Source organism: Rhinopithecus roxellana, chromosome 8 (assembly GCF_007565055.1).
Source record: "Rhinopithecus roxellana isolate Shanxi Qingling chromosome 8, ASM756505v1, whole genome shotgun sequence".
Taxonomy (NCBI): domain Eukaryota; kingdom Metazoa; phylum Chordata; class Mammalia; order Primates; family Cercopithecidae; genus Rhinopithecus; species Rhinopithecus roxellana.
Genome location: NC_044556.1, coordinates 42128964 through 42150877, shown reverse-complemented (window position 1 = coordinate 42150877; position 21914 = coordinate 42128964). Strand labels below are relative to the sequence as shown.

Below are 21914 nucleotides of genomic sequence, written 5' to 3'. Positions count from 1 at the left end.
TTCCAAGGGCTTTCACTGCATGTGTCTTGGAATCCCTGACCCAGTTCCGAGGACTGGAGAGGGGATAGGTAGGTTTCTAATCTCCTTCCCCACTTTTTGAAGCAGAAGGATGAAAAGGCCTAGAGATCAGGTCTAGGCTTCCTGTAAGGCAGAAGAGACAGGCAGCGCCTCTCTTCTCTCACCAGAACCTTGTGTCCAAGGAGGTCTTTCAGGAGACTTGGGATGAGTGGTGCTTCCCCAAAACAGACTCATGGACATTAAACATCATCAGAGTGGGGCAAGAAGGCAAAGAAGAAAACAGCCTCATACCAGTGAGTCACTCAGCAGAGACCCAGCATCCCTTGACCTCCACTCTCATCCCATCTCTCCTCCTGGAACTCCCGCACACTGTCTCCCAACTTGGTGTCCCAGCCTCCACCTCTCTGGTCTAGTGCCCCCTGCCCCCCAGCCCAGCCCTTGCCTTTTCTATCCCTTACACCCATACCACTTCCTCAGGCTCCCTTATCCTCCTCCAGGGTCCCCCAAGTTCCTACTGTTCCACATGCCAGGTTCCCCCAGCCTCTAACCACCTGCAAGCCCTGAACCCTAATGAACCCCATCCCGGGCAGAAGAGTGGGCTGTTGAGCTACCCTGTCCCCCTCTTAGTGGTGCAGAGGCTCCTGAGCTGGGGGCTGCCAGTCTCCTGTAGCCGGTTCCTATGGCGCCAGCCGGGCAAGTTTCCCATCACTGCTTTCCTGCTGGGGGCAGGCGCTGGGGGGCTCCTGGCCATAGGTGAGTGCAGAAGCAGAAAGTCCGGGGTGGGCAGAGGCTGCACCAGGGCTAGGACCCATCTTTTGGTCCTTGGCTTGACCCTGTGCCCTTAGGTCTCTTTCAGCTCCTGGTGAACCCCATGAACATCTATGAAGAACAGAAGATGATGTTTCTGTACAGCTTGGTGGGTTAGTGCTGGGCAAAGACCAGGAACACTCAAGCGGCCTGTGGAACACAGGACCGTCCTGCATGCCCAGGAAGGAGCTGGGGCTTGTTTCTTCTGTACCCAAGCATCCCCTGTGGCTTCAGCCTCCTCCTGGGCTTTAGGGGGAGGTCCAAAGGGAAGAGGATGCCAATTTAAGAAGGAAGACACCATCCTTGCCCTGAGGGAGTCTCTCCATTCTGAGGGACTCCTCATCACCCACATGATATAGTCCCACCCCATAACCCTTCAAAACTCTCATCTCTCCTGACCTGTCTAACCTCGTTTTCTGATCCTCCTAAGAAATTCAATTCATTCATTCATTCAGCACTTACTGAGAATCTGCTGAGGATTTAGCAGTGAACAAGGATGACAAGCATCGAGTTGTTTTGCTTTGGTTTTGTTTGTTTATTTTTGCTTTTGCTTTTGTTTTGAGATGGAGTCTTGCTCTGTCACCCAGGCTGGAGTGCAGTGGCTCAATCTTAGCTCACTGCATCCTCCACCTCCCAGGTTCAAGCCATTCTCCTGCTCAGCCTCCCAAGTCGCTGGGATTACAGGCACCCGCCACCATACCCAGCTAATTTTTGTATTTTTAGTAGAGACAGGGTTTCAGTATGTTGGTCAGGCAGGTGTCAAACTCCTGACCTCAAAAGATCTACCTGCCTTGGCCTCCCACAGTGCTGGGGTTATAGGTGTGAGCCACCATGCCGAGCCCCATTTGGATAATTTAACAGCTCAGTAGCTTCAAGAAGGACTCAGGTTCCTTCTCTCTTTTCTCTGCCATCTTCAGCCTATTGACCACTTCTCTTCAGGTCACAAGATAGCTGCAGCAACTCTGGCATCACATCTTTATACAACAATGTCAAAGATCAGAAAAAAAAAAAAAAAAAGAGGAAGAAACAGGTCAGGCACGATGACTCATGCCTGTAATCCCAGAACTTTGGGAGGCTGAGGTGGGTGGATCACTTGAGGTCAGGAGTTTGAGACCAGCCTGGCCAACATAGTGAAACCCTGTCTCCACTAAAAATACAAAAATTAGCCAGATGTGGTGGTGCACACCTGTAGTCCCAGCTTCTTGGGAGGCTGAAGCAAGAGGATCGCTTGAACCCAGGAGGCAGAGATCGCAGTGAGTGGAGATCGTGCTACCACACTCCAGCCTGGGCGACAAGAGCGAAAGGCCATCTCAAAAAAAAAAAAAAACGGAATATAAGTTCAATCCCAGGCCCAACTTCACTGTCTTGGGCTGTGTGATTTGAGGCCAGGAAAAAAGGAAAATGACGTAGGTGACAAAGTGAGACTCTGTCTCAAAAAAAAAGAGGAAGAAACATCCTTTCCTCATGTCCCTTTTTAGGAACAAGGGAAACTTGCCTATCATCCCCGCAGTAGACTTCCTCACATCTCTTTGGTCAGAACTGCGTGCAACACATGCCCTTTCCTGAACCTGTCCCAGGCAAGGGAAATGGAATTAGCATTTCATCACCTGTTTATTGAATTAATCCTGCTGGATACCAACAGGAGACTACTTTTTCTCTGACCCACTATATTCGAACATGTTTTTTTCCATTGATAACCTTTCACACAGCCTCTTAGATTTCCAGTTATATTTCTTTTTTTTTTTTTTTTTTTGAGGAGTCTCGCTCTGTCGCCCAGGCTGGAGTGCAGTGGCCAGATCTCAGCTCACTGCAAACTCTGCCTCCCGGGTTTACACCATTCTCCTGCCTCAGCCTCCCGAGTAGCTGGGACTACAGGCGTCCGCCACCTCGCCCGGCTAGTTTTTTGTATTTTTTAGTAGAGACGGGGTTTCACCGTGTTAGCCAAGATGGTCTCGATCTCCTGACCTCGTGATCCGCCCACCTCGGCCTCCCAAAGTGCTGGGATTACAGGCTTGAGCCACCGCGCCCGGCCGATTTCCAGTTATATTTCTCTTTTTTTTTTTTTTTTTTTTTGAGATGGAGTCTCACTCTGTCGCCCAGGCTGGAGTGCAGTGGCCGGATCTCAGTTCACTGCAAGCTCTGCCTCCCGGGTTTATGCCATTCTCCTGCCTCAGCCTCCAGAGTAGCTGGGACTACAAGCGCCCGCTACCTCGCCCGGCTAGTTTTTTTTTTTTTTTTCTTTTTGTATTTTTTAGTAGAGACGGGGTTTCACTGTGTTAGCCAGGATGGTTTCGATCTCCTGACCTCGTGATCCACCCGTCTCGGCCTCCCAAAGTGCTGGGATTACAGGCTTGAGCCACCGTGCCCAGCCTCTAGTTATATTTCTTTAGAAGATCTAGTCCTACTTCAACAATTAAGACTTATTTTTAGGGAATAAAGAGGTCCAGTCCATTCTACATCAAACTTTTAACCTCATCCATTCTCAAGCATCTTCCCTCCTTATCTTGCCCTCCCCATCCCTTAGGCCTCCAACTCAGGCCTGCTCCCTGGCATGGGGTCCTGCAATGGAGAAGGGGTGTGGCCTGCTCTTTCCTTTTTTTCCTCTACTTCCTTCCCTTTCTGGTTCTTCTGATGCCAGAAGGGAGATTAGAAGAATTAGAGGAAAAGGGACAAAAGTCGTAAGTCACCAATGCTGTTATAATTCCACTGTGGATGCCTGTGTGTAGCAGGCACTCACACCCTGGCTGTCCCAGTGGGCCTGATTATCATCTCCTTGGAGGCTGTGTGTGGACCTCAGCAGTGCCCAGTTTCCTGCAGAGGGCAGTTCTTTTAGCTGACCTCGAGTGAAGCCCCCCTTCAGGGGCCACCCACAGCCTCTTGCTTTTTGGATCCCTCCCTCCAGCAGACTGGAAGTGCACATGTCCGTGCCCTGCCAGGCAGAGAAAGCAGGGCACCTTCCTTTTTGTGGAGAATGGGGTCTCGCTATATTGCCCAGGCAGGTCTCAAACCCATGGGCTCAAGCTATCCTCCCACCTCTGCCTCCCTAAGAGCTGGGATTACAGGCATGAGCCACCACGCCCCGTCAAAAGCAGGGCACCTTATGGCTGCCTCTCTCCTGCCCTGATGAGAAGCAGATACCAGTCTCCATGCTTGTATGCCCCCATCGTCCAGGGGAGGTCTACAGAGGCATTGCAGAGGCTGAGCTCTCCCAGGAGCTCTCCCTCCACTCTGTGTTCTGGTGGCAGCCCTGGAGTGGTCTCATGAGGCAGCCCTGGAGTGGTCTCATGAGGCTCTGCACTCAGCAGGAGTCCAGTCTACAGAGACCAGGCAGGTTCCCCTTCCTGCATCACCAGTCCCTGAAGCCTGTTGGACTCCTGGAGTCTCTCACTTGACATGTGACACCCATCCTCTCCACAGACTCTCCCTCTCTGCCTGCCCATTCCAGCCACTTTTCTCTCCTTCCAGGAAATCCACATTGCCAGTCATTTTTTTTTTTTTTTTTTTCCAAGACAGAGTCTCGCTCTATCTCCCAGGCTAGAGTGCAGTGGCATGATCTCGGCTCACTGCAACCTCCGCCTCCCAGGTTCAAGTGATTCTCCTGCCTCAACTTCCTGAGTAGCTGGGACTACAGGCGCCTGCCACCATGCATGGCTAAATTTTGTATTTTTAGTTGAGAGAGCCATGTTGGCCAGGCTGGTCTTGAACTCCTGACCTCAAGTGATCCACCTGCCTTAGCCTCCCAAAGTGCTGGGATTATAGGTGTGAGCCACCATGCCTGGTCCATATTGCTGGTCTTTTTATATAGACAGGGTGGGATAGAGGAGTAAACATCAAGTTTTGCTCTTTTGGTGAGCTCAAAGAAGACACCCGTAGCTCCATGGGGCTCTCATTAGAATGTAAGGCAACTATTTGTCAACTATTGGCCTCAGCTCAAGTCTTTGGCCAGAAGGCCAAGACCACAGAACTAGTCCCTTTCAATGTCCTGTTCTACCATGATTGGTTTGGACAGATCCAGATTTATCCCTCAGGGGCTGGGGCAGGGCCAGGCTATTGCCCTTGCAAAAAACCCAAGTTGTGTTAGCAAGGAAGAAGGCAGAAAAAAACTGTGGGGTGGCACCCGACAGGGTTTGCCACAAACCTGTATGTCTAGGTGGAGCCAGCCACGTGAAGAACAGGGAGAAGAGTGCTTCTGACAGGGGGAACAGCTAGGGCAAAGATCAGAGATGAGGAATGAGCTTGGCTTGTCCAAGGAGCAGCAACGAGGTCTGTGTGGGCAGGCGAAGGGCTGCATAGCATGAGATCAGGAAGCAGGCAGGAGCCACATCACAAGCTAGGTAGACCATGTTAGGGAGTTTAGATTTTACACCAAATGTGGTAGAAAGCCACTGAATGGTTTGAAGCAGGGAAGGGACATGACCTGATTTATGCTTTTGCAAGATCACTCTGGCTGCCTTATAAAAACTGAAGTGTAAGGTAGCAAGAGAGGACATAGGGAGATTCATTAGGTTATAGTCCCAGTAAGAGATGATGGGGACTCTACCAGGACAGTGGAGATGGAGGAAGTGTAAGGATTTGGGATTTGCTTTGGCAGTCATTGGGTGAACACTCCATCAACACAGGAATCTTCTAGCTCCCCTGACCAGCTTATAATGCTCCTTTGGCCTGGAATGCCATCTGCACCTCCTAACAACACTTACTCACCTTCCAGGCCCAGCTGACACATTCTCTCTTTGTCCAGCCTTCTCGGCCCCACCCCTCCCTGCAGAAACACCTACTCCCTCCTTGGCTCCCACAGCGCTCTATAAGCACCTCCCTTGTGCACTTAGCACATCGTGTTGTAGTCATTTATTTACTCATCTGTCTCTTTCTCTGGATTATGAGCTTCCAGAAGTTCACTGTCTCCTTGCAGAGACCACAGGGAGACACATGTGAAACTGCTAAAACATACCAGGCAGTACATGACTAAGGGCTAAAATTAGAGGCAGGGACTGCGAGTGCTGTAGGTATCTGAGCACCGGGAGTACTGAGGTGGGCTCTGATCTCTCTTCTGACCACTCTGAGCATAAGTGCGTTTCCAGAGTTTTTCTCTTGCTCTCTCTGCTCCCTCAGCACCTAGGGTCAGTGTGACTGTAGCCCAGAAAACCTTGACTCCTTTCCCTAACACAAACACACACAAGTCAATCATTTGTGGCTTTTTACGTTCTAGCCATCCCTCTATGCCTTTTCAGAGACTGGCACATAGCTGAACTCTGTGAGTGGCTGCTGAATGAATGAATGAGTGGCCTAGCAGGTCTATCAGAGTCTGTGTAAATGGGGATAAGGGCAGGATGGTGGTGGTTCCAGAATGGGGTGTTGCAGGTGGGTGTTCTGGTAAACATGAGGAAGGGAGGCAGCTTCCTCACTTTGCCTCACCACCTCTTGGGCTCTCCTGACAGGTTTGGGAGCCATGGGCTGGGGGACCTCCCCTCACATCCGCTGTGCTAGCCTCCTGCTAGTACCCAAGATGCTGGGCAAGGAAGGCAGGCTCTTTGTCCTGGGATACGCCTTGGCTGCCATCTACGTGGGTGAGTATGTGGGGGCCAGTGAGTTAGTGACCCTGGGTGGGCCATCCAATGGGAGCCAGGCTGGGTGAAGGAGAAAAGGCAAGGGTGTCATCCCAGCTGCTCTAATTTGCTGTGTCCCTGAGGGAGCTCCTCCCCATATCTGGGCCTCCTCAGTTTATAAGAGTGAAAAAATTGGCCAGGCACAGTGGTTCATGCCCGTAATCCCAGCACTTTGGGAGGCTGAGGTGGGTGGATCTCCTGAGGTCAGGAGTTCAAGACCAGCCATGGTGAAACCCCATATCTACTAAAAATGCAAAAATTCGCCAGGTGTGTGGTGCACACCTATAATCCCAGCTATTCAGGAGGCTGAGACAAGAGAATCGCTTGAATCTGGGAGGCGGAGCCTGCAGTGAGCTGAGATCACACCATTGCACTCCAGCCTGGGTGACAGAGGGAGACTCCGTCTCAAAAAAAAAAAAAGAAAAAAAGGTGAAAAAAATCAAGAGTTGAACTAGATGACCTTTCATAGGCTTCTCGGCCCCACCACTGTATAGTTCTAGGAGATGGGCACCATGTGCAGAGGGGAGCTGAGCGGGTTTGAGAAAGTGCTGGTTACACAGGGAGGTGACCCACCAGGGCCTCTTTCTCCAGGGCCAGTGGCCAATCTGCGGCACAATCTCAACGACGTGATCGCATCGCTGGGCTGCACCGTGGAGCTGCAGATCAACAACACCCGTGCAGCTTGGCGCATCTCCACAGCCCCCTTACGGGCCGTGTTCAAGCACCTGCTGGTCAGGAATCTGCACAGGCAGGGCCTGGGGGGTCCCTCTCCCTGGAGCCAAGTTTACTTGAGCTGGGAGTTGTCACCCTGGATTTACAGTTCTCCAATGGGGATACTACTGGCATTTTTTGCAGAACTATTCCCAAACATTGCAGAATATGCCCTGGTCCTGGGACATTAAATGCCAGGAGAGCCCCTGAGCCATTGGGACATGCTCTATACACATTTCCCAATATCTGAGTGGTCAGTACTCTGGACAGCTGAACTAGAATATCTAGGAAATTTGAGGGCCTTGGCCTTGAGTAGCTGAGAAGTTTTGAAGACAAGAGGATTCAAGAGTTGGGTATTGGAGGGCTGGAGACTGGGGTTTGAGAGAATTGGAGAGCTGGAGAGTTGGGGAGATGGGGGCTGAGGGGTTTGGAAGTCGGGGCCTTCAGACGGCATAATGATCTCAGAGATTAGTGGTGAAGGGTAAGGTCTAAGGACCTGGGGAACCACTGACCAGGAAGGGTCTGGGATGGGAGGACCGAAGAAGAGCTGAGAGTCCCGGCGGTACGCAGAGCCAGGACATGTGGGATCAGACAAGACAGCTGTGGAGAGGAGGGGGTTCCCAAGGGTAATGGACAGCTGGGAATTTGAGGTGAGAGGCTGTGTTTCAGGGCCTAGGCTCCCTGCCAGCCTGGGGTGAGAGCCCAAAGCTCGGCTACTGGGGGAGGACAGGCCCTCAGGCAGCAGAAGCTCTAAAGCCTCAGCCCTCGCCCTTTCCTCCCTCCATCTCCAATCCCAGAGCAGCAAAGAATTGCTGAGAGCAGAGACTCGGAACATCTCCACCACCTTTGAGGACCTGGATGCCCAGGTGAATAGCGAGACAGGCTACACACCTGAGGATGCCGTGGACTCAGGGGAGACAGCCCAGGGCAGGGAGGCCCACCAAGCCCCAGCCTCCAGCCTCCACCTGTCAACACAGAAGATGTATGAGCTGAAGACCAAGCTGCGTTGCTCCTGTGAGGGGTATCCCTGGGGAGTGGAGGGTGGGGTGGGATGCGGGGCCAGCGTTGTGGATCAAGATGTGGGGACCTCAGACACCCCTGCTCCTTCCTACAGATGTGGTAAACCAGGCCATACTCAGCTGCCGTCGTTGGTTTGACCACAAGCATGAACAGTGCATGAAGCACATCTGGGTCCCACTCCTCACCCACCTGCTCTGCCTGCCTATGAAGTTCAAGTTCTTCTGTGGCATTGCCAAGGGTCTGCACAGTTGCAAAGGGGTGGGGAGCATCAGGGGTAGGGAGCTGAGTCCTTGGGACCCATGGTAGGTGACAAGCAGGAAAGCAACAGATGAGGAGGGTTTTGCCCTGAGGCCACAGCATCCTCAGAGCCCAGTCCATCTGCTGAATAGCTCTGTGACCCAGGGTGAGTTACAGCAAAGCTGTGAGCTGTGGCTCTTCATCTGAAAGATGGGCATGGGCAGAATAACAGTAGTTCTTGCATCAAGGGCTTTTTTTTTTTTTTTTTTTTTTTTGGTGAGATGGGGTGTTTCACTCTTGTCACCCAGACTGGAGTGCAGTGGCACAATCTCAGCTCACTGCAACTTCTGCCTCCCGGGTTCAAGCGATTCTCCTGCCTCAGCCTCCCAAGTAGCTGGGATTACAGGTGGCCGCAACCACGCCCAGCTAATTTTTGTATGTTTAGTAGAGATGGGGTTTCACCATGTTGACCAAGCTGGTCTTGAACTGCTAACCTCAGGTGATCCACCCACCTCAGCCTCCCAAAGTGCTGGGATTACAGGTGTGAGCTATCGCACCCAGCCACATTAAGGGCTTTTGAGGATTTACGGGGCTAACATATGTGAAGGCGGTGGCAGAGCTGGCACACAGAGGAGCTGCTCTGTAAATGCTGGCTCTCCTTACTGATGTTTGTTATGGTTGAGGATAGGTTGACAAAAAAATGGGGGAACTCAGGCCTGGTTCCTGGAAGGCAGGATCCAAAGAGAGCAGAGAGGGGAAGACTCGGTGTTGGTATGGTAGCAAGCCATGGGCAGAGAGACAAAAAAGTAGGATGAGGAGGACCACAGAAGGACAGGCAGACCAGGCCTGCACCTGGAGGACAGGCCCAGGGAGGCCCCTGACCCCGCCCACTGTCCACCAGTGATGGAGGTTTGGTGCCGCAATCGCATCCCAGTGGAAGGCAACTTTGGGCAGACCTACGACACCCTCAACCAGTCTATTCGTGGCCTGGATGAGGAATTTTCAGCCAATATTGACTTCAAGGTAGAAGGCAAGGGCGAGGGTTGGTGGGGGGTAGATAGGGAGTGGGAGGAGGGCATTAGGGAATAGGGCTAGAGAAAGGACAAGTGAGAGAGCACAGGAAAGAGGTGACCAGGGGTGAGGAAGGGGGACAAGGAGGGGAATGTCGCTGGTGTTGAGGAGGCCCTCTGTTTCTCATCTCCACCCCCGAACACCTAAGATGGGCAGGGGAGGGGAAAGGTGGTGAGGAAGGGACAGTGCCAAACCTGTGGTTTGTACACACTTGGCCTGGGGCGGGAGCTATCAGCCAGATACGAGATGATGTCAGCTGATGTAGGTGCAGGGGAACAAGACTGTGTCCAGGAGGGTAGTGAGCAGAAGGAAGTGACAACTCCTGGAGGTCTTGGAAGGGTCCCGGGGACACAAGTGGGGTACTGGGGGACAGATGTCATGAAGAGGTGGGACCTGGGTCCGGCGAGGCGGCCACAGGCTGAGTTTGCTCATGTGCCCTCCACCAGGAACAGAAGCAGGCTGGGGTGCTGGGACTCAACGCGAGCTGGGAGCGAGTGAGCACTGAGGTGCGGGACTACATGCACCGCCAAGAGGCCCGGCTGGAGTGGGCCCTGGGGCTGCTGCACGTGCTGCTCTCCTGCACTTTCCTGCTGGTCCTGCACACGTAAGCCATGGTCCCCACCACAGCAGCCCTCCTCTGCCCAGGACTAGAGCCCTGCCCTAAGGCAGGCTGTAAGGATGGAACCCTAGTGCCTATTCCCACCTCTGAATCTGAGTATTATTTACCTTTGTTTTTATTAAGTTCATTTACACAGAGTTAAAGGAAATGTGGACATTTTGTCAGAAGAACATTACCCATGTTCCCACTGCCTTAAAAGGCCAACCGCCTTCATTCATCCACCTCCTTCCAGCCTTTATCCCAATACTGATTTTTTTTTTTTTTTACATTTAGCTTTGACTTTTGATTTTTTCTTGCCCTTCATATTCCCCTTGGCTCTGACTTTGTGCCATTTTTATCTTTCCATTTTGCGTTCATTTTCTCCTGCCTGCTGCGTTGGCAGCGACTTTCCCTCCATTTAGAAGAAAGTCCTCAACCCCACCCAGCCCAGTGACCAGCCGGACTGCCCCGGGGCCTTGCTCTGCTCTAGCTCCCCTGCTGGTCTCTGGACCTTCTATTTCCCATCTCCACTCCTAAACACCTGAGATGGGCAGGGCTTAGGTGAGGGCTACCACAGGACTGTTGCTCTGTCTGCCCATGTGTGGGGGGCCTAGAGTAACTGCAAGTGAGTGGCTATGTGTGTATCTAGGGCCCTGTGGGAAGACAAAGATGAAGGAGCTCTATTCCTGCCCTCGATAAGCTCATGGTCACCGGACATGATGGCTCACTCCTGTAATCCCAACATTTAGGGAGGCCGAGGTGGGAGGATGGCTTGAGTTGAGGTGTTTGAGACCAGCCTGAGTAACACAGTGAGACCTCGTCTCTATAAAAAATGAACAAAATTAACTGGGTATGGGGCACATGCCTGTAGTCCCAGCTACTTGGGAGGCTGAGGCAGGAGAATCACTGGGAGGTCGAGGCCGCAGTGAGCTGTGACTGTGCCACTCCATTCTGCATTCCAGCCTGGTGTCAGAGTGACAGCTTGTATCAAAAAAAAAAAAAAAAAAAAAAAAAAGCTAATGGTCTAGTTGGGATGATGAGATACCCACAAGACAGAGATGGTTCAAGGGCCATTCTATGGATTGGCTTTTGGGATGTGTGTGGGAGCTGAGAAGGTGCCCCTAGAAGGGCCATAACTGGGCTCCAAATGGCTGCAGATGGGGAGCGATGGTCAAGGAAAGAAGGGTGTCCCTTGGGTAAGGCTTCTGGTATCCGTGGGGTGCAGAGGGCAGAGGCTGGCCTGGAGGACTGAAGTGGGCATGACCAGAACAGTCTGGAAAGCCCTGCAGGAAGACCTGGAACTGGCAGTGATGGCAAGATGGCCTCAGGAAGTCTGGAGGCAGGGAGGCCAGGCTGGGTCAGAGGTTAGGGAGCCTGGCCAGGGTAAAGCATGGCAGGAAGATGGCTTGAGGTGGAGGGGGAAGGGGAAAGGTGCAGCAAGGCTCAGAGCCAGCTTGTGGAGGGAAGGAAGGATGCACAGAGTCAAAAGGTACTTCCAGGCTTTCAAGCTGGGTGAGGTCATGCACTGAAAGGACAGCTGGCGGGAGAGCAGGCCCTGGCTCAGGAAGCCCAGGCACCGCCTCTGTGAGCCTCTCCACAAGAGGGCGCTCACAGTATGTCTTTGCACTTAACAGTAGTTTAAAAGGCAACGATGTGGATTTTTACAGGGCCCCAGAAGCAACAGGATTGAAATTAATTTTGCACGCTTTACAGAGTATATTTAATGTACTTTTACAGTTTTAAACACATTTGCAATAATTAACATTTTTTCCTTAGCAAACTGAAGCATTATGTGGGGCTTTGGGAAATACGTGGGAGATAGTTATATATGCAGGCATGCACCCATGCACACATGCACCATGCTCAAGGGTAGGCAGGGAGGGCCAGGGTGTATTGGGGAGGATAGAGATGGTGGTTTGGGATGAGTTTTGCCCCAGCACACCTCCAGGAGATATGCTGCAGGCAAAGCCAAGAGGCAAGAACTTGTGAGTCACAGTGGATTAGGTGATTCCTGAAACCTCCAGGAGTTTCCTGTCTCTGTGACTCTGCTCGATATTCATCCTGCAAGATGCATGCCTGTCCCTATCTCAGACACACACATGCAACTCCCTCCCAGACAGGCTGGCCATGCCCTCCTCTAAGCCCCCACCTCATCCTCTACTCACTTCTGCTATATCTCACCCATCGTGTAGGGGGATATCTTCCTCTACACAACTGGAAGGCAGGGACAGAGTCTTCTCCTTATTATCACCATCGCCTAGCAGGGCCTAGGACATAGATGGTGCTCAATGAATGCTGGCTGGTTGGTTGAAAGGCTGTGCCTCAAGGAAGCTCATGTTTGGGGATGGATGAGGAGAACCTGGAGGAGACAGAGACATCCCCGCCCATCCACCCACAGGTCTTTCTCCTACATGGACAGCTATAACCATGACATTCGCTTTGACAACATCTACATCAGCACCTACTTCTGCCAGATCGATGACCGCAGGAAGAAGCTGGTGAGTGGGTGTGGCACTGCCCAGGGAAGCCTTGCTGCTATGTGCCCTGTGTGGGTTCATGTTCCAGGAAGGCAGAGGGGAAAGGGCAGAGGGCCCTTGGGCTTCCTAACTGTGTGGATATTTGTTTTCCAGGGCAAACGGACTCTGCTGCCACTCCGCAAAGCTGAGGAGAAAACCGTCATCTTCCCCTGCAAGCCCACCATCCAGGCCTCAGAAATGAGCAACATGGTGAGGACAGCATGGGGTGCGGGCTCCTGGGTGCAAAGACAGGCCTGAAGGTGAGGGTGGAGGGTAAAAGGCACCAGAGAGTGCTCCGTGCCCAGACAGGTGGCGCTGCCCAGCTCTGCTCCTCCTGCTCCTTGGCCAGGTGAGGGAGCTCCTGGAGACACTGCCCATTCTGCTGCTGCTGGTGGTGCTATGCGGCTTGGACTGGGCTCTCTACTCCATCTTCGACACCATCCGCCACCACTCCTTCCTGCAGTACTCCTTCCGCAGTGAGCCCATCCCCCAGACACATTCCAGGCCCAAGAGACACTCTCTGGAGAACTCCAATGCCTGCACAGGCACCCCACCCTAGTTCTTCCAACTGTGCCTCCTCCTTCTGCCTCTTTTTTTTTTTTGAGACAAAGAGTCTCGCTCTGTCACTCAGGCTGGAGGAGTGCAATGGCACGATCTCAGCTCACTGCAATCTCCACCTCCCAGATTCAAGCAATTCTCCTGCCTCAGCCTCTTAAGTAGCTGAGATAACAGGTATAAGCCACCACGGCCAGCTAATTTTTCTATTTTTAGTAGAGATGGAGTTTCACCATGTTGGCCAGGCTGGTCTTGAACTCCTGACCTGACCTCAAGTGATCCACCTGCCTTGGCCACCCAAAGTGCTGAGATTACAGGTGTGCACCACGGTGCCGGCCATCCTTCTGCCTCTTCTTTTCCCCTTTCTATGATTCAGCCCCTCCCTGTCCTCCTCAAGGTCATATATCAGCCCTGCAACCTGACAGCTCTTACAGCAGAGGAGGGGGGCTCTTTACCCCTTTACACTTACAACAGGGAGCAGGGAGGGGTTAGGATTCATCGAAGTGACAGAAAGACCCAGGCAGCTGAGAAGCATTTCTGTGTCTTGACCCCTCCCCGACATCCACCCCACATCCTGCCCCACCTCCTTAACACATTCCTGATTTCCCCACCTGCCCTGACTTCCCTACCCGCCTTCCTGGCTGCAGGCAGTCATAAACTGGAGGTGAAGGTCGGGGGAGACTCCATGCTAGCCCGGCTTCTTCGAAAAACCATTGGGGCCCTAAACACCTCCTCAGAGACAGTGATGGAATCAAACAACATGCGTGAGTGATGCTGAAAGTTTGGATCAGAGGAATTGAGGGCGGTGGGGCAAGGGTCAAAAGACACCAAGGTAAAGAGTTGGGGGCCTGGGCGTGGAGAGATGGGGGTTGGAGCATTTGAGCTGGGGAAATCGGAGCAGGGAACACATCTGGGTAGGCTTGAATAAGGGGAGCATGACAAGCTTGGGTCAGAGGAGTCTGGAGGCCAGGGTCTTGGGGCTAGAGGGCCCCAGCCCTCCAGAGCAGCAGTCTCCAACAGGACGTTCAGCCAAGATGGAGATTTGCAAGATCTGTGCCACATTTTGCCCAGTGGCTACAGTACTGACAGGGCAGTTCTGCAGTGAGGGGCAGGCCGGAAGAGACCAGGGGAATCAGAGGCCCCGCCTGCACCTCCCACTGGGATGGGAAGTCCAACCCAGGGCTGCCCTGCCCCTTGGCTGGTCCTGACCAGACCCCTGGTCTGCCCCTGCCCTAGCCTGCCTGCCACAGCCTGTGGGCCTGGATGCCAGGGCCTACTGGAGAGCTGCACTACCAATTGGCCTGTTAGTGTGTCTCTGCCTGTTACAGGCTTTTGGCTACCGACTCCGGAGGGTCATCGCTGCCTTCTACTTCCCCAAGGTTTGCCCCACCCCAGACCTCTCCACCCCTACACACCTGCATGCGCGCGCGCGCACACACACACCCCTCCCCAGCTGCACCCAGCTCCCTACCAACTCCATCTTTGGGGGATGCCTTCCTCCTCACTGTCAATATCATTGACCCCCTCCCTGCCCCCAGCGAGAGAAGAAGCGGATCCTGTTCCTCTACAATGACCTACTGAGGAGGAGAGCAGCCTTCACCAAACTCAGGAGGGCCGCTATCCTGAGACGGGCGCGACAGCAGAAGGCTCCAGTAAGTCCAGGCGTGAGTGCTGCTGCCGGCTCCTGGCTGGGTTTAAGTATAGTGGGGCAAGGGGCAGCTCCCTTCAGTCTACCCAGCACCCACCAATGGTCGCAGGCCTACTCCAGCCTCGTGAGTTCTTTTTATTTTTTGAGATGGAATCTCACTGTATCACCCAGGCTGGAGTGCAGTGGCACAATCTCGGCTCACTGCAACCTCTGCCTCCTGGGTTCAAGCGATTCTCCTGTCTCAGCCCCCCATTCCAAAAGTAGCCAGGATTACAGGCGCACGCCACCACTCCCAGCTAATTTTTTTGTGTCTTTAGTAGAGACAGGGTTTCACCATGTTGGCCAGGCTAGTCTCAAACTCCTGACCTCAGGTGATCTGCCCACCTCAGCCTTCCAAAGTGCCAGGATTACAGGCGTGAGCCACCACACCCAGCCAAGCCTGGTGAGATCTGATGCAACACATGCTGAGGGCCCCAACCATCCAGCTCCTAAGGTCAGGGCTGTGCCCGTTTCTCAACCCCAGGATTCAGCCCAGCCTAAGACACTCAGTGGACCATTAGGAAGCAGGCAGAAAAGGAGAATGAGATTTAATAGTCTGCTCAAAGAAAAGCAAGAAGGCTGCACAGAAACAGGAGGCCCAAGGCAAAACCATAGGTTCTACCAGAGGGCTGCAGACCAGCAGCTCAGTGCAGTTCAGGGGATGGGAGGAGACAGGTGGGCTGGGAGTCAGGAAGGCCTCAGGCAGGGGCACATGGTAAGGCACATGGAATCTGAGGGAGCAGACTCCAGTCCAAACTCCCTCATTACGTTGTGTCACCTTGGCCAAGGTCTTCACTGAGCCTCAGTTTCTCCCTCTGAAGAATGGCAAGACTGGAGAGATCTTAAGGCCTGCTCACTGGAGATCAGCCTAGAGTGGTGGTCAGGTGTGGGACTCCGGTGCCAGAGGGCCTAAGTGTGAATCCCAGCTCCTTCCCTCATTACTATGACACCGGTGTGACCTTGAGCACATGACTTAACTGCTGTGCCTGTTTTTGCCTTCCGTAAAATGGGGTTAACTACTCCATGTGGTTGTTGTAAGGATTAAATGAGTTGTACTCACATGGTGCTGGCACGCAGCAAGTTCCATATGTGACCCTGGGCAGTGATCACATCTCCAAGCATCAGTTTTCTCACCTGAAAAAGAGATGATAATAACACTATCTGCCTTATATGATAATTGAATTTTTTGTTTTGTTTTGTTTTCTTTTTTTTTGAGACGGAGTCTCGCTCTGTTGCCCAGGCTGGAGTGCAGTGGCCGGATCTCAGCTCACTGCAAGCTCCGCCTCCTGGGTTTACGCCATTCTCCTGCCCCAGCCTCCTGAGTAGCTGGGACTACAGGCGCCCGCCACCTCACCTGGCTAGTTTTTTGTATTTTTAGTAGAGACGGGGTTTCACCGTGTTAGCCAGGATGGTCTCGATCTCCTGACCTTATGATCCGCCCGTCTCGGCCTCCCAAAGTGCTGGGATTACAGGCTTGAGCCACCGCGCCCGGCCATTTTTTTTTTTTTTAAACAGTCTCGCTCTGTCACCCAGGCTGGAGTGCAGTGGCACAATCTCGGCTCATTGCAAGCTCTGCCTCCCAGATTCACACCATTCTCCTGCATCAACCTCCCAAGTAGCTGGGACTACAGGCACCCGCTGCCACGCCCAGCTAATTTTTTATATTTTTAGTAGAGACAGGGTTTCACCGTGTTAGCCAGGATGGTCTTGATCTCCTGACCTCATGATCCGCCCACCTCAGCCTCCCAAAGTGCTGGGATTACAGGCGTGAGCCACTGCGACTGTTTTTTTTTGTTTTTTTGTTTTTTTTTTTTTTTTGAGACTAAGCCTCACTCTGTCGCCCAGGCTGGAGTGCAGTGGCATGATCTTGGCTCACTGCAACCTCCTCCTCCCCAGTTCAAGCGATTCTTGTGCCTCAGCTTCCCGAGTAGCTGGGATTACAGGCACGCACCACTACGCCTGGCTAATTTAGAATTGAAATAATTTACGTACAGTATCTTAGTATAGGACCTGATATTATAAGCAATGAGTGGCAGCCATTCTTATTTAATCAGTCCTAACAAAGTTCATAAAAGTGAGGCTGTGTTTGCTTAGCTTTTTCCCTAGTACCTGGATAGCCCCAGCCCCCATGACACACAATAGGGGCCAAATGAATGTGTTGTGAAAAAATGAAATCCAAAAAACAAAAAAGAACATGCTGGGATTCCTTGACAGGGTCGTGAAGCAAACTGAATGTGAATGCACAGATGGCAATGTGCGGGACAGCCATTCCAAGCAGAATGTGCAAAGACTCAGAATCCAAAGGGAATGCCAAGTGCCAGGGCTAGTCTCAGGAGAAACTGGCTCAGAAGAGACAGCTCTCAGGGAGGGCTAAAGTGGGAAAGAGGCTAGAAAGGGACCAGGTGATGGAAGGCTCTGAAGGCCAAGCCCAGGAGTTTTTCTGCCTGTCTGGCAGGCAGCAGGGCCTCTGGAGTTTCTTGGGCAAAGAGTGTCTGCTTCCTGGGTAAGGTGGCTTATGAAGAATCCCTGACAACTGTGTGGAGACATGTCGTGAGGGATGGCAGGGAGCATAGTGAACGAGGTTTGTTGTTTGGAATCAGGGTCCCTGGGGTCCACCCAAGTTGGATTGTTTACTATCTGTGTGACTTTAAGAGTCACTTCACCTTTCTCCTCTGTAAAGTGGGGATAGCAACAGTGACAGTCGATCTGGCCTGCTCACTTCTCAGCCTCACTGTGAGAGTCAAATAATATGATTTACAGGAAAGTGCAAATGAGAGTTGTGGCTGATATCTGCTGGGAGAGAACCTGGAGGATGCATCCTCCCATTCTCTATCACAGAGTTGGGGAGGGAGGCACCCTAGCCCTCCAGGGGTTTCCTTTGTCCAACCCAGCCTCCTCCAAGATGCAGGCATTGTCAAACCTGCCGACTTCAGTCAGGAAACGCTGTCCAGGTCCCCTTCTTTCCCGCCTCGCTCCCCGGCTGGCGCTAACGCCCACCTCCCAACAGCGCCACCCGCTGGCGGATATCCTGCACCGCGGCTGTCCGCTCCTGCGCCGCTGGCTGCGCCGGCGCTGCGTGGTGTGCCAGGCACCCGAGACGCCCGACTCCTACGTGTGCCGGACGCTGGACTGTGAGGCCGTGTACTGCTGGTCGTGCTGGGACGACATGCGGCAGCGGTGCCCGGTCTGCACGCCCCGCGAGGAGCTCTCCTCCTCCGCCTTTAGTGACAGCAACGACGACACTGCCTATGCGTGGTGAAGAGGCGTCCTGCTCGCTCTTCCGCACCGTCCTTCCCGGTTAATAAAATGCCCTGTATGCTTCACGTGGGTCGGGCCTGGGGTGAGCCGCGCGCTGCCTCGCCTGCAGTCGGGAGAGCCTGTCCGCCCGACCTCTCCAGAGCCATGCCGCGCACAGCGGGCAGAGCCGCGAAGCTACTAGGGAGGGGTCCAGACCTGGGGCCTGGTGAAGGCGTGCCGCCCAAGCCGGTCGAACCGAACCCTGGTTCCCATCCCGCACAGTTGCGGGAAGGCTGCAGCGCCGAGCAGCGCGAGCAGCGCCGGCGTAGTGGGCGGGGTCCCAGCTCCCTAGGCACCCGGCGCGCAATGGGGATGGCCTTGCCGAGGGCGGAGCTTGGCTTGGGGCCAAGTGGGAGGGGGCGGGCCGGGGCGGGGCCTGGTGGCTGCGCGGAGCTGTTGGGTGCTCCGAGGCGACCCGGCCGCCGGCCGCTCCTCCGTGCGCTGTTCCGCACTTGCTGCCCTCGCCCGGCCCCAGGCGCCGCTGCCATGCGGCTGGCGCTGCTCTGGGCCCTGGGGCTCCTGGGCGCGGGCAGCCCTCTGCCTTCCTGGCCGCTCCCAAATATAGGTGAGTCCTCGGCCTGTAGTGGGTCAGGGGGCGGACTGGGAGGGAGGTGCAGGAAAGTCGGAAGGCATTAGGGTAATGGGGCCGGACGGAGACCCTGGGAGAGCCCAGCCGGAGCGCGGCCCGACCTGGTCCGTTGTCCTGGGCCTAGGGCCCGGTGACTTGGCGATGGAGTGGAGAGGGGAGGAGAGGGGATGCCGGCGCCCCCTTCCTCCTGCCTGGTCATCCTCTGCGCGGTCCCTGCGGACACTTTCAGGCTCAGGTACCAGGTACCGAGGGGCCTGTCCAGCGCCACTTCAAGATCGTGGTGAGAGGGTAGCTGCTCCCCAGGACTGGCATCTTCGCTGCTCTGGGGCCTAGCTTACCGTTCCACCCTGTGCCAGGGCGCTGAGCGGGCATGGCTTGTAGGGTTTAGTGAAGAGGATTCTCTCTAGCCTGTATTCCAGGCCTGGGGCCGCCAGGCACTCCTCACCCTGGTGCTGTTGCCCCCAGTGCCTGGCCGAGCGGGAGGGGCCCGAGAGGAGCCAGGAGAAGGGAGAATTGGCCAGGAAAGAGGCTGGGACACCAACTCCTCCTTGGAACTTTCACTTCCCGCTGCTGTCTTGGGCCGGGACCGAGAGGGCAGGCGCGGGTGGAGTGTCCGGAGGAGAGAGGGCCATTGTGTGTTGGGGGGTTGGGGGGTGCTCGGGGAGGAAGCAGAGGCTGTAGGCAGCGGGTGTGCCTGACTGGGCATGAGGGTGTTTAGGGAGGTGGGGTGTTTGCACTGCTCACCCAGAAATGGGCGTTTCTGGCATCTCCGATGTGAGCGAAGGGGAGGGTGAGCGGGCACCCGGCCACAAGGCTTAGCTCAGTCTCGAGAGGGGGCGTTCCTGAAGTGGGGGGAGAGTGATTGGGAGGGAGTGGGAACAGAGGAGGGTCCCTGTGAGAACCTGGGATTGGCCGGAAGGGGACAAGGAGGGCCCTCAGCAAGCCGAAAGTCTTTCTTGAGGACTTGTGAATGGGTGGGTGGAAAGCCATAAATTAGAGAGACACCCCCTCCTTCCAGTATTCCCCTTTAAGTCTCAGCATGCAATGCGGAAGCCCCTCAGGTGCCTAAGGACCTTGATCGGCTGGGAACTGGTGGGTCTGAGGGCACCTGCCACCCCCAGCCGTGCTGTCGATTTCCTCAGTACTGTCTTCGGGTGTCCTGGGACCTGCAGGTGGCACCGAGGAGCAGCAGGCAATGTCAGAGAAGGCCCCGAGGGGGCCCTTGGAGCCCCAGGTCCTTCAGGACGATCTCCCGATTAGCCTCAAAAAGGTGCTTCAGGTGAACTCCCACTCCCCTCTAATAAATAAACGAATCCACACACGCCCCTGCATAGTCAGGTGTCTCAAGGCCAAAGCTTGGCTGAGGAGCTGGTGGGTAGAGCTCGCTGTAGTGGGTCTATCCCAGGCCCAGCTGCCTCTCCCACCACACCCCAGCACCTGGCTTCACTTATCTCCCTCTCCCTCTGCACGCACATCTGTCTGCCTCAGCCCCACCCAACCCATCCATCTCCACTGGGGAAATTGTGAAGCCAAACTTGCTTTCTTCATCTCATGTTGTTGGTTTTTTCAGTGGGGGGATTTGGAAAGAGTCAGGACCTTACCAAACCACCCCCCCACCCCATTCTAAAGCTGAGTCAGAGGAAGGGCTGGGGCTTGTGCTGGGTCCTACACGGTGCTTCCTCTCTGGGCAGGAAGCCGAGAAGGGGCGGCTCAGATACCTTCCGTGACCTCCCCACACAACCCCCCAGAACAATGCTGCACGCCAGGCAGGGCTTCCTGGCCCCTCCCCTGGAATCCCCCCACCAGTGATCTAATCGCTGGTGCTCTTCTGAGGGCCTTAGGTTTTCTGGTTAGAGAGGCTGGGAGTTGTGGGCAGGTCTAGGGAGGTGACCTGCCCTCTGGTGCCCACAGACCAGTCTGCCTGAGCCCCTGAGGATCAAGTTGGAGCTGGATGGTGACAGTCATATCCTGGAGCTGCTACAGAATAGGTAATAGTGATGGTGGCAACAACAGTGACCACATGGCCAACAACTTGTATAGCATTTATTATGTGCCAGGTACTAAGTGCTTGTGCTCATTTAATCCTCATAACAACCCTGTAAGGGAGATACTATCATGTATTATTGTCCTCATTTTATACATGAGGAAGTCAAGGCACAGAGAGATTAAATAACTTGCCCCAGGTGACACAGCTAGTATGTGGTGAAAACCAGATTGGAATTCAAATAAACTAACAGAGTCAGTGGCGCACCCAGTATACTTTGCTGCCCTGGTGTCAGGGAGTGGAAAAGTTGGCTGGGGGGTGTTGCCTGGTCCCCAGCCCCACCACCACCTTCAGGCCTCTGCTTGTCAATGCACAACCTGGGAAGTGGCTTGAGCACTGCCTTCTTTTCCTTCACTCCACAGGGAGTTGGTCCCAGGCCGCCCAATCCTGGTGTGGTACCAGCCCGATGGCACTCGGGTGGTCAGTGAGGGACACACTCTGGTGAGTGAGGCCCTCTTGTGCCGTTTTTGGCTTAGGGGAAAGAGGAAGGGGGTAACTGGAAGGTGAGAAGACACTGCATATTTTTACTGTCAAGCTAGACTCCTCGGTTCCAGTCCTGGTCTGCTCTCTGAGACAACACTAATGTTGTTCCTGTGCTGCAGGAGAACTGCTGCTACCAGGGAAGAGTGCAGGGATATGCAGGCTCCTGGGTGTCCATCTGCACCTGCTCTGGGCTCAGGTATACTGGGCGGATTTGATGACAGTAGAGAAAGTAAGGAGACCCAGGCATGGAGCTGAAATGTTTTCTGACTTCCTTTCTTTTTTCTTAGAGGCTTGGTGGTCCTGTCCCCAGAGAGAAGCTATACCCTGGAGCAGGGGCCTGGGGACGTTCAAGGTCCTCCCATTATTTCCCGAATCCAAGATCTCCACCTGCCAGGCCACACCTGTGTCCTGAGCTGGCGGGAACCTGTACACACTCAGACTCCACCAAAGCACCCCCTGGGACAGCGCCACATTCGCCGGGTGAGGATGAATGGCAGGGGAGTGGGCTTCGGTTGTCTTTAGGGCTGACCCCCAGACACTCAGAACTATGTGTTCACAGTAACAACAGCTCCTGCGAATGGAGCACTTTCCACATGTTGGGAACTTTGTGAACATTAGCCCGTGTACTCCTCCCATACCTAGGAGGTACGTGCTATCAATAGCTCTATTTTAAAATGA

The 21914-nt window shown here is 54.1% G+C and overlaps 2 protein-coding genes and 1 long non-coding RNA gene across 26 annotated transcripts in view; 2 read left to right on the top strand and 1 right to left on the bottom strand.

The window, feature by feature from the left end:
* Positions 1-19: 19 nt before the first annotated feature.
* On the top strand, positions 20-18144 carry DCST1 (DC-STAMP domain containing 1). 3 transcript variants are annotated; one of them, XM_010364633.2, is made up of 17 exons: positions 20-68; positions 186-311; positions 646-771; positions 864-938; positions 6261-6389; positions 7020-7159; positions 7937-8153; positions 8254-8397; positions 9298-9419; positions 9914-10071; positions 12464-12563; positions 12696-12791; positions 12931-13057; positions 13784-13900; positions 14373-14515; positions 14675-14788; positions 17831-18144. In XM_010364633.2, exons 2-17 carry the CDS (start codon positions 251-253, stop codon positions 18080-18082), a joined length of 2121 nt encoding a protein of 706 aa, XP_010362935.2. In that variant the 5' UTR covers positions 20-68; positions 186-250; the 3' UTR covers positions 18083-18144. The 3 variants fall into 3 exon arrangements, with proteins under 3 accessions (XP_010362935.2, XP_010362936.2, XP_030792085.1); XM_010364634.2 differs by lacking the exon at positions 864-938; XM_030936225.1 differs by lacking the exons at positions 20-68; positions 17831-18144 and adding an exon at positions 15612-15884 and having other exon boundaries at positions 184-311.
* LOC104663474 overlaps positions 11767-21914 on the bottom strand; it is a 20040-nt gene continuing 9892 nt past the window's right edge. Inside the window, exons 1-4 of one of the 2 annotated variants that reach the window (XR_748142.2) lie at positions 17821-18376; positions 15884-15957; positions 12531-12817; positions 11767-12424 (exon numbers count right to left, since the gene is read on the bottom strand). This is a non-coding gene — a long non-coding RNA (uncharacterized LOC104663474). Of the gene's footprint in view, positions 12425-12530; positions 12818-15883; positions 15958-17820; positions 18377-21914 lie in introns of those variants that run through there. The other variant, XR_748143.2, reaches the window with a different exon arrangement.
* The window catches only part of ADAM15 (ADAM metallopeptidase domain 15), a 12143-nt gene continuing 8722 nt past the window's right edge, over positions 18494-21914 (top strand). For 8 of the 21 annotated variants that reach the window (XM_030936223.1, XM_010364644.2, XM_010364640.2 and 5 more), the window contains exons 1-6: positions 18499-18685; positions 19831-19988; positions 20621-20697; positions 21116-21194; positions 21356-21432; positions 21524-21716. In XM_030936223.1, coding sequence (XP_030792083.1) covers positions 18607-18685; positions 19831-19988; positions 20621-20697; positions 21116-21194; positions 21356-21432; positions 21524-21716 — 663 coding nt within the window. In that variant the 5' untranslated portion in view covers positions 18499-18606. Of the gene's footprint in view, positions 18686-19741; positions 19771-19830; positions 19989-20620; positions 20698-21115; positions 21195-21355; positions 21433-21523; positions 21717-21914 lie in introns of all 21 variants that reach the window. The other 13 variants (XM_030936224.1, XM_010364646.2, XM_010364638.2 and 10 more) reach the window with 7 other exon arrangements.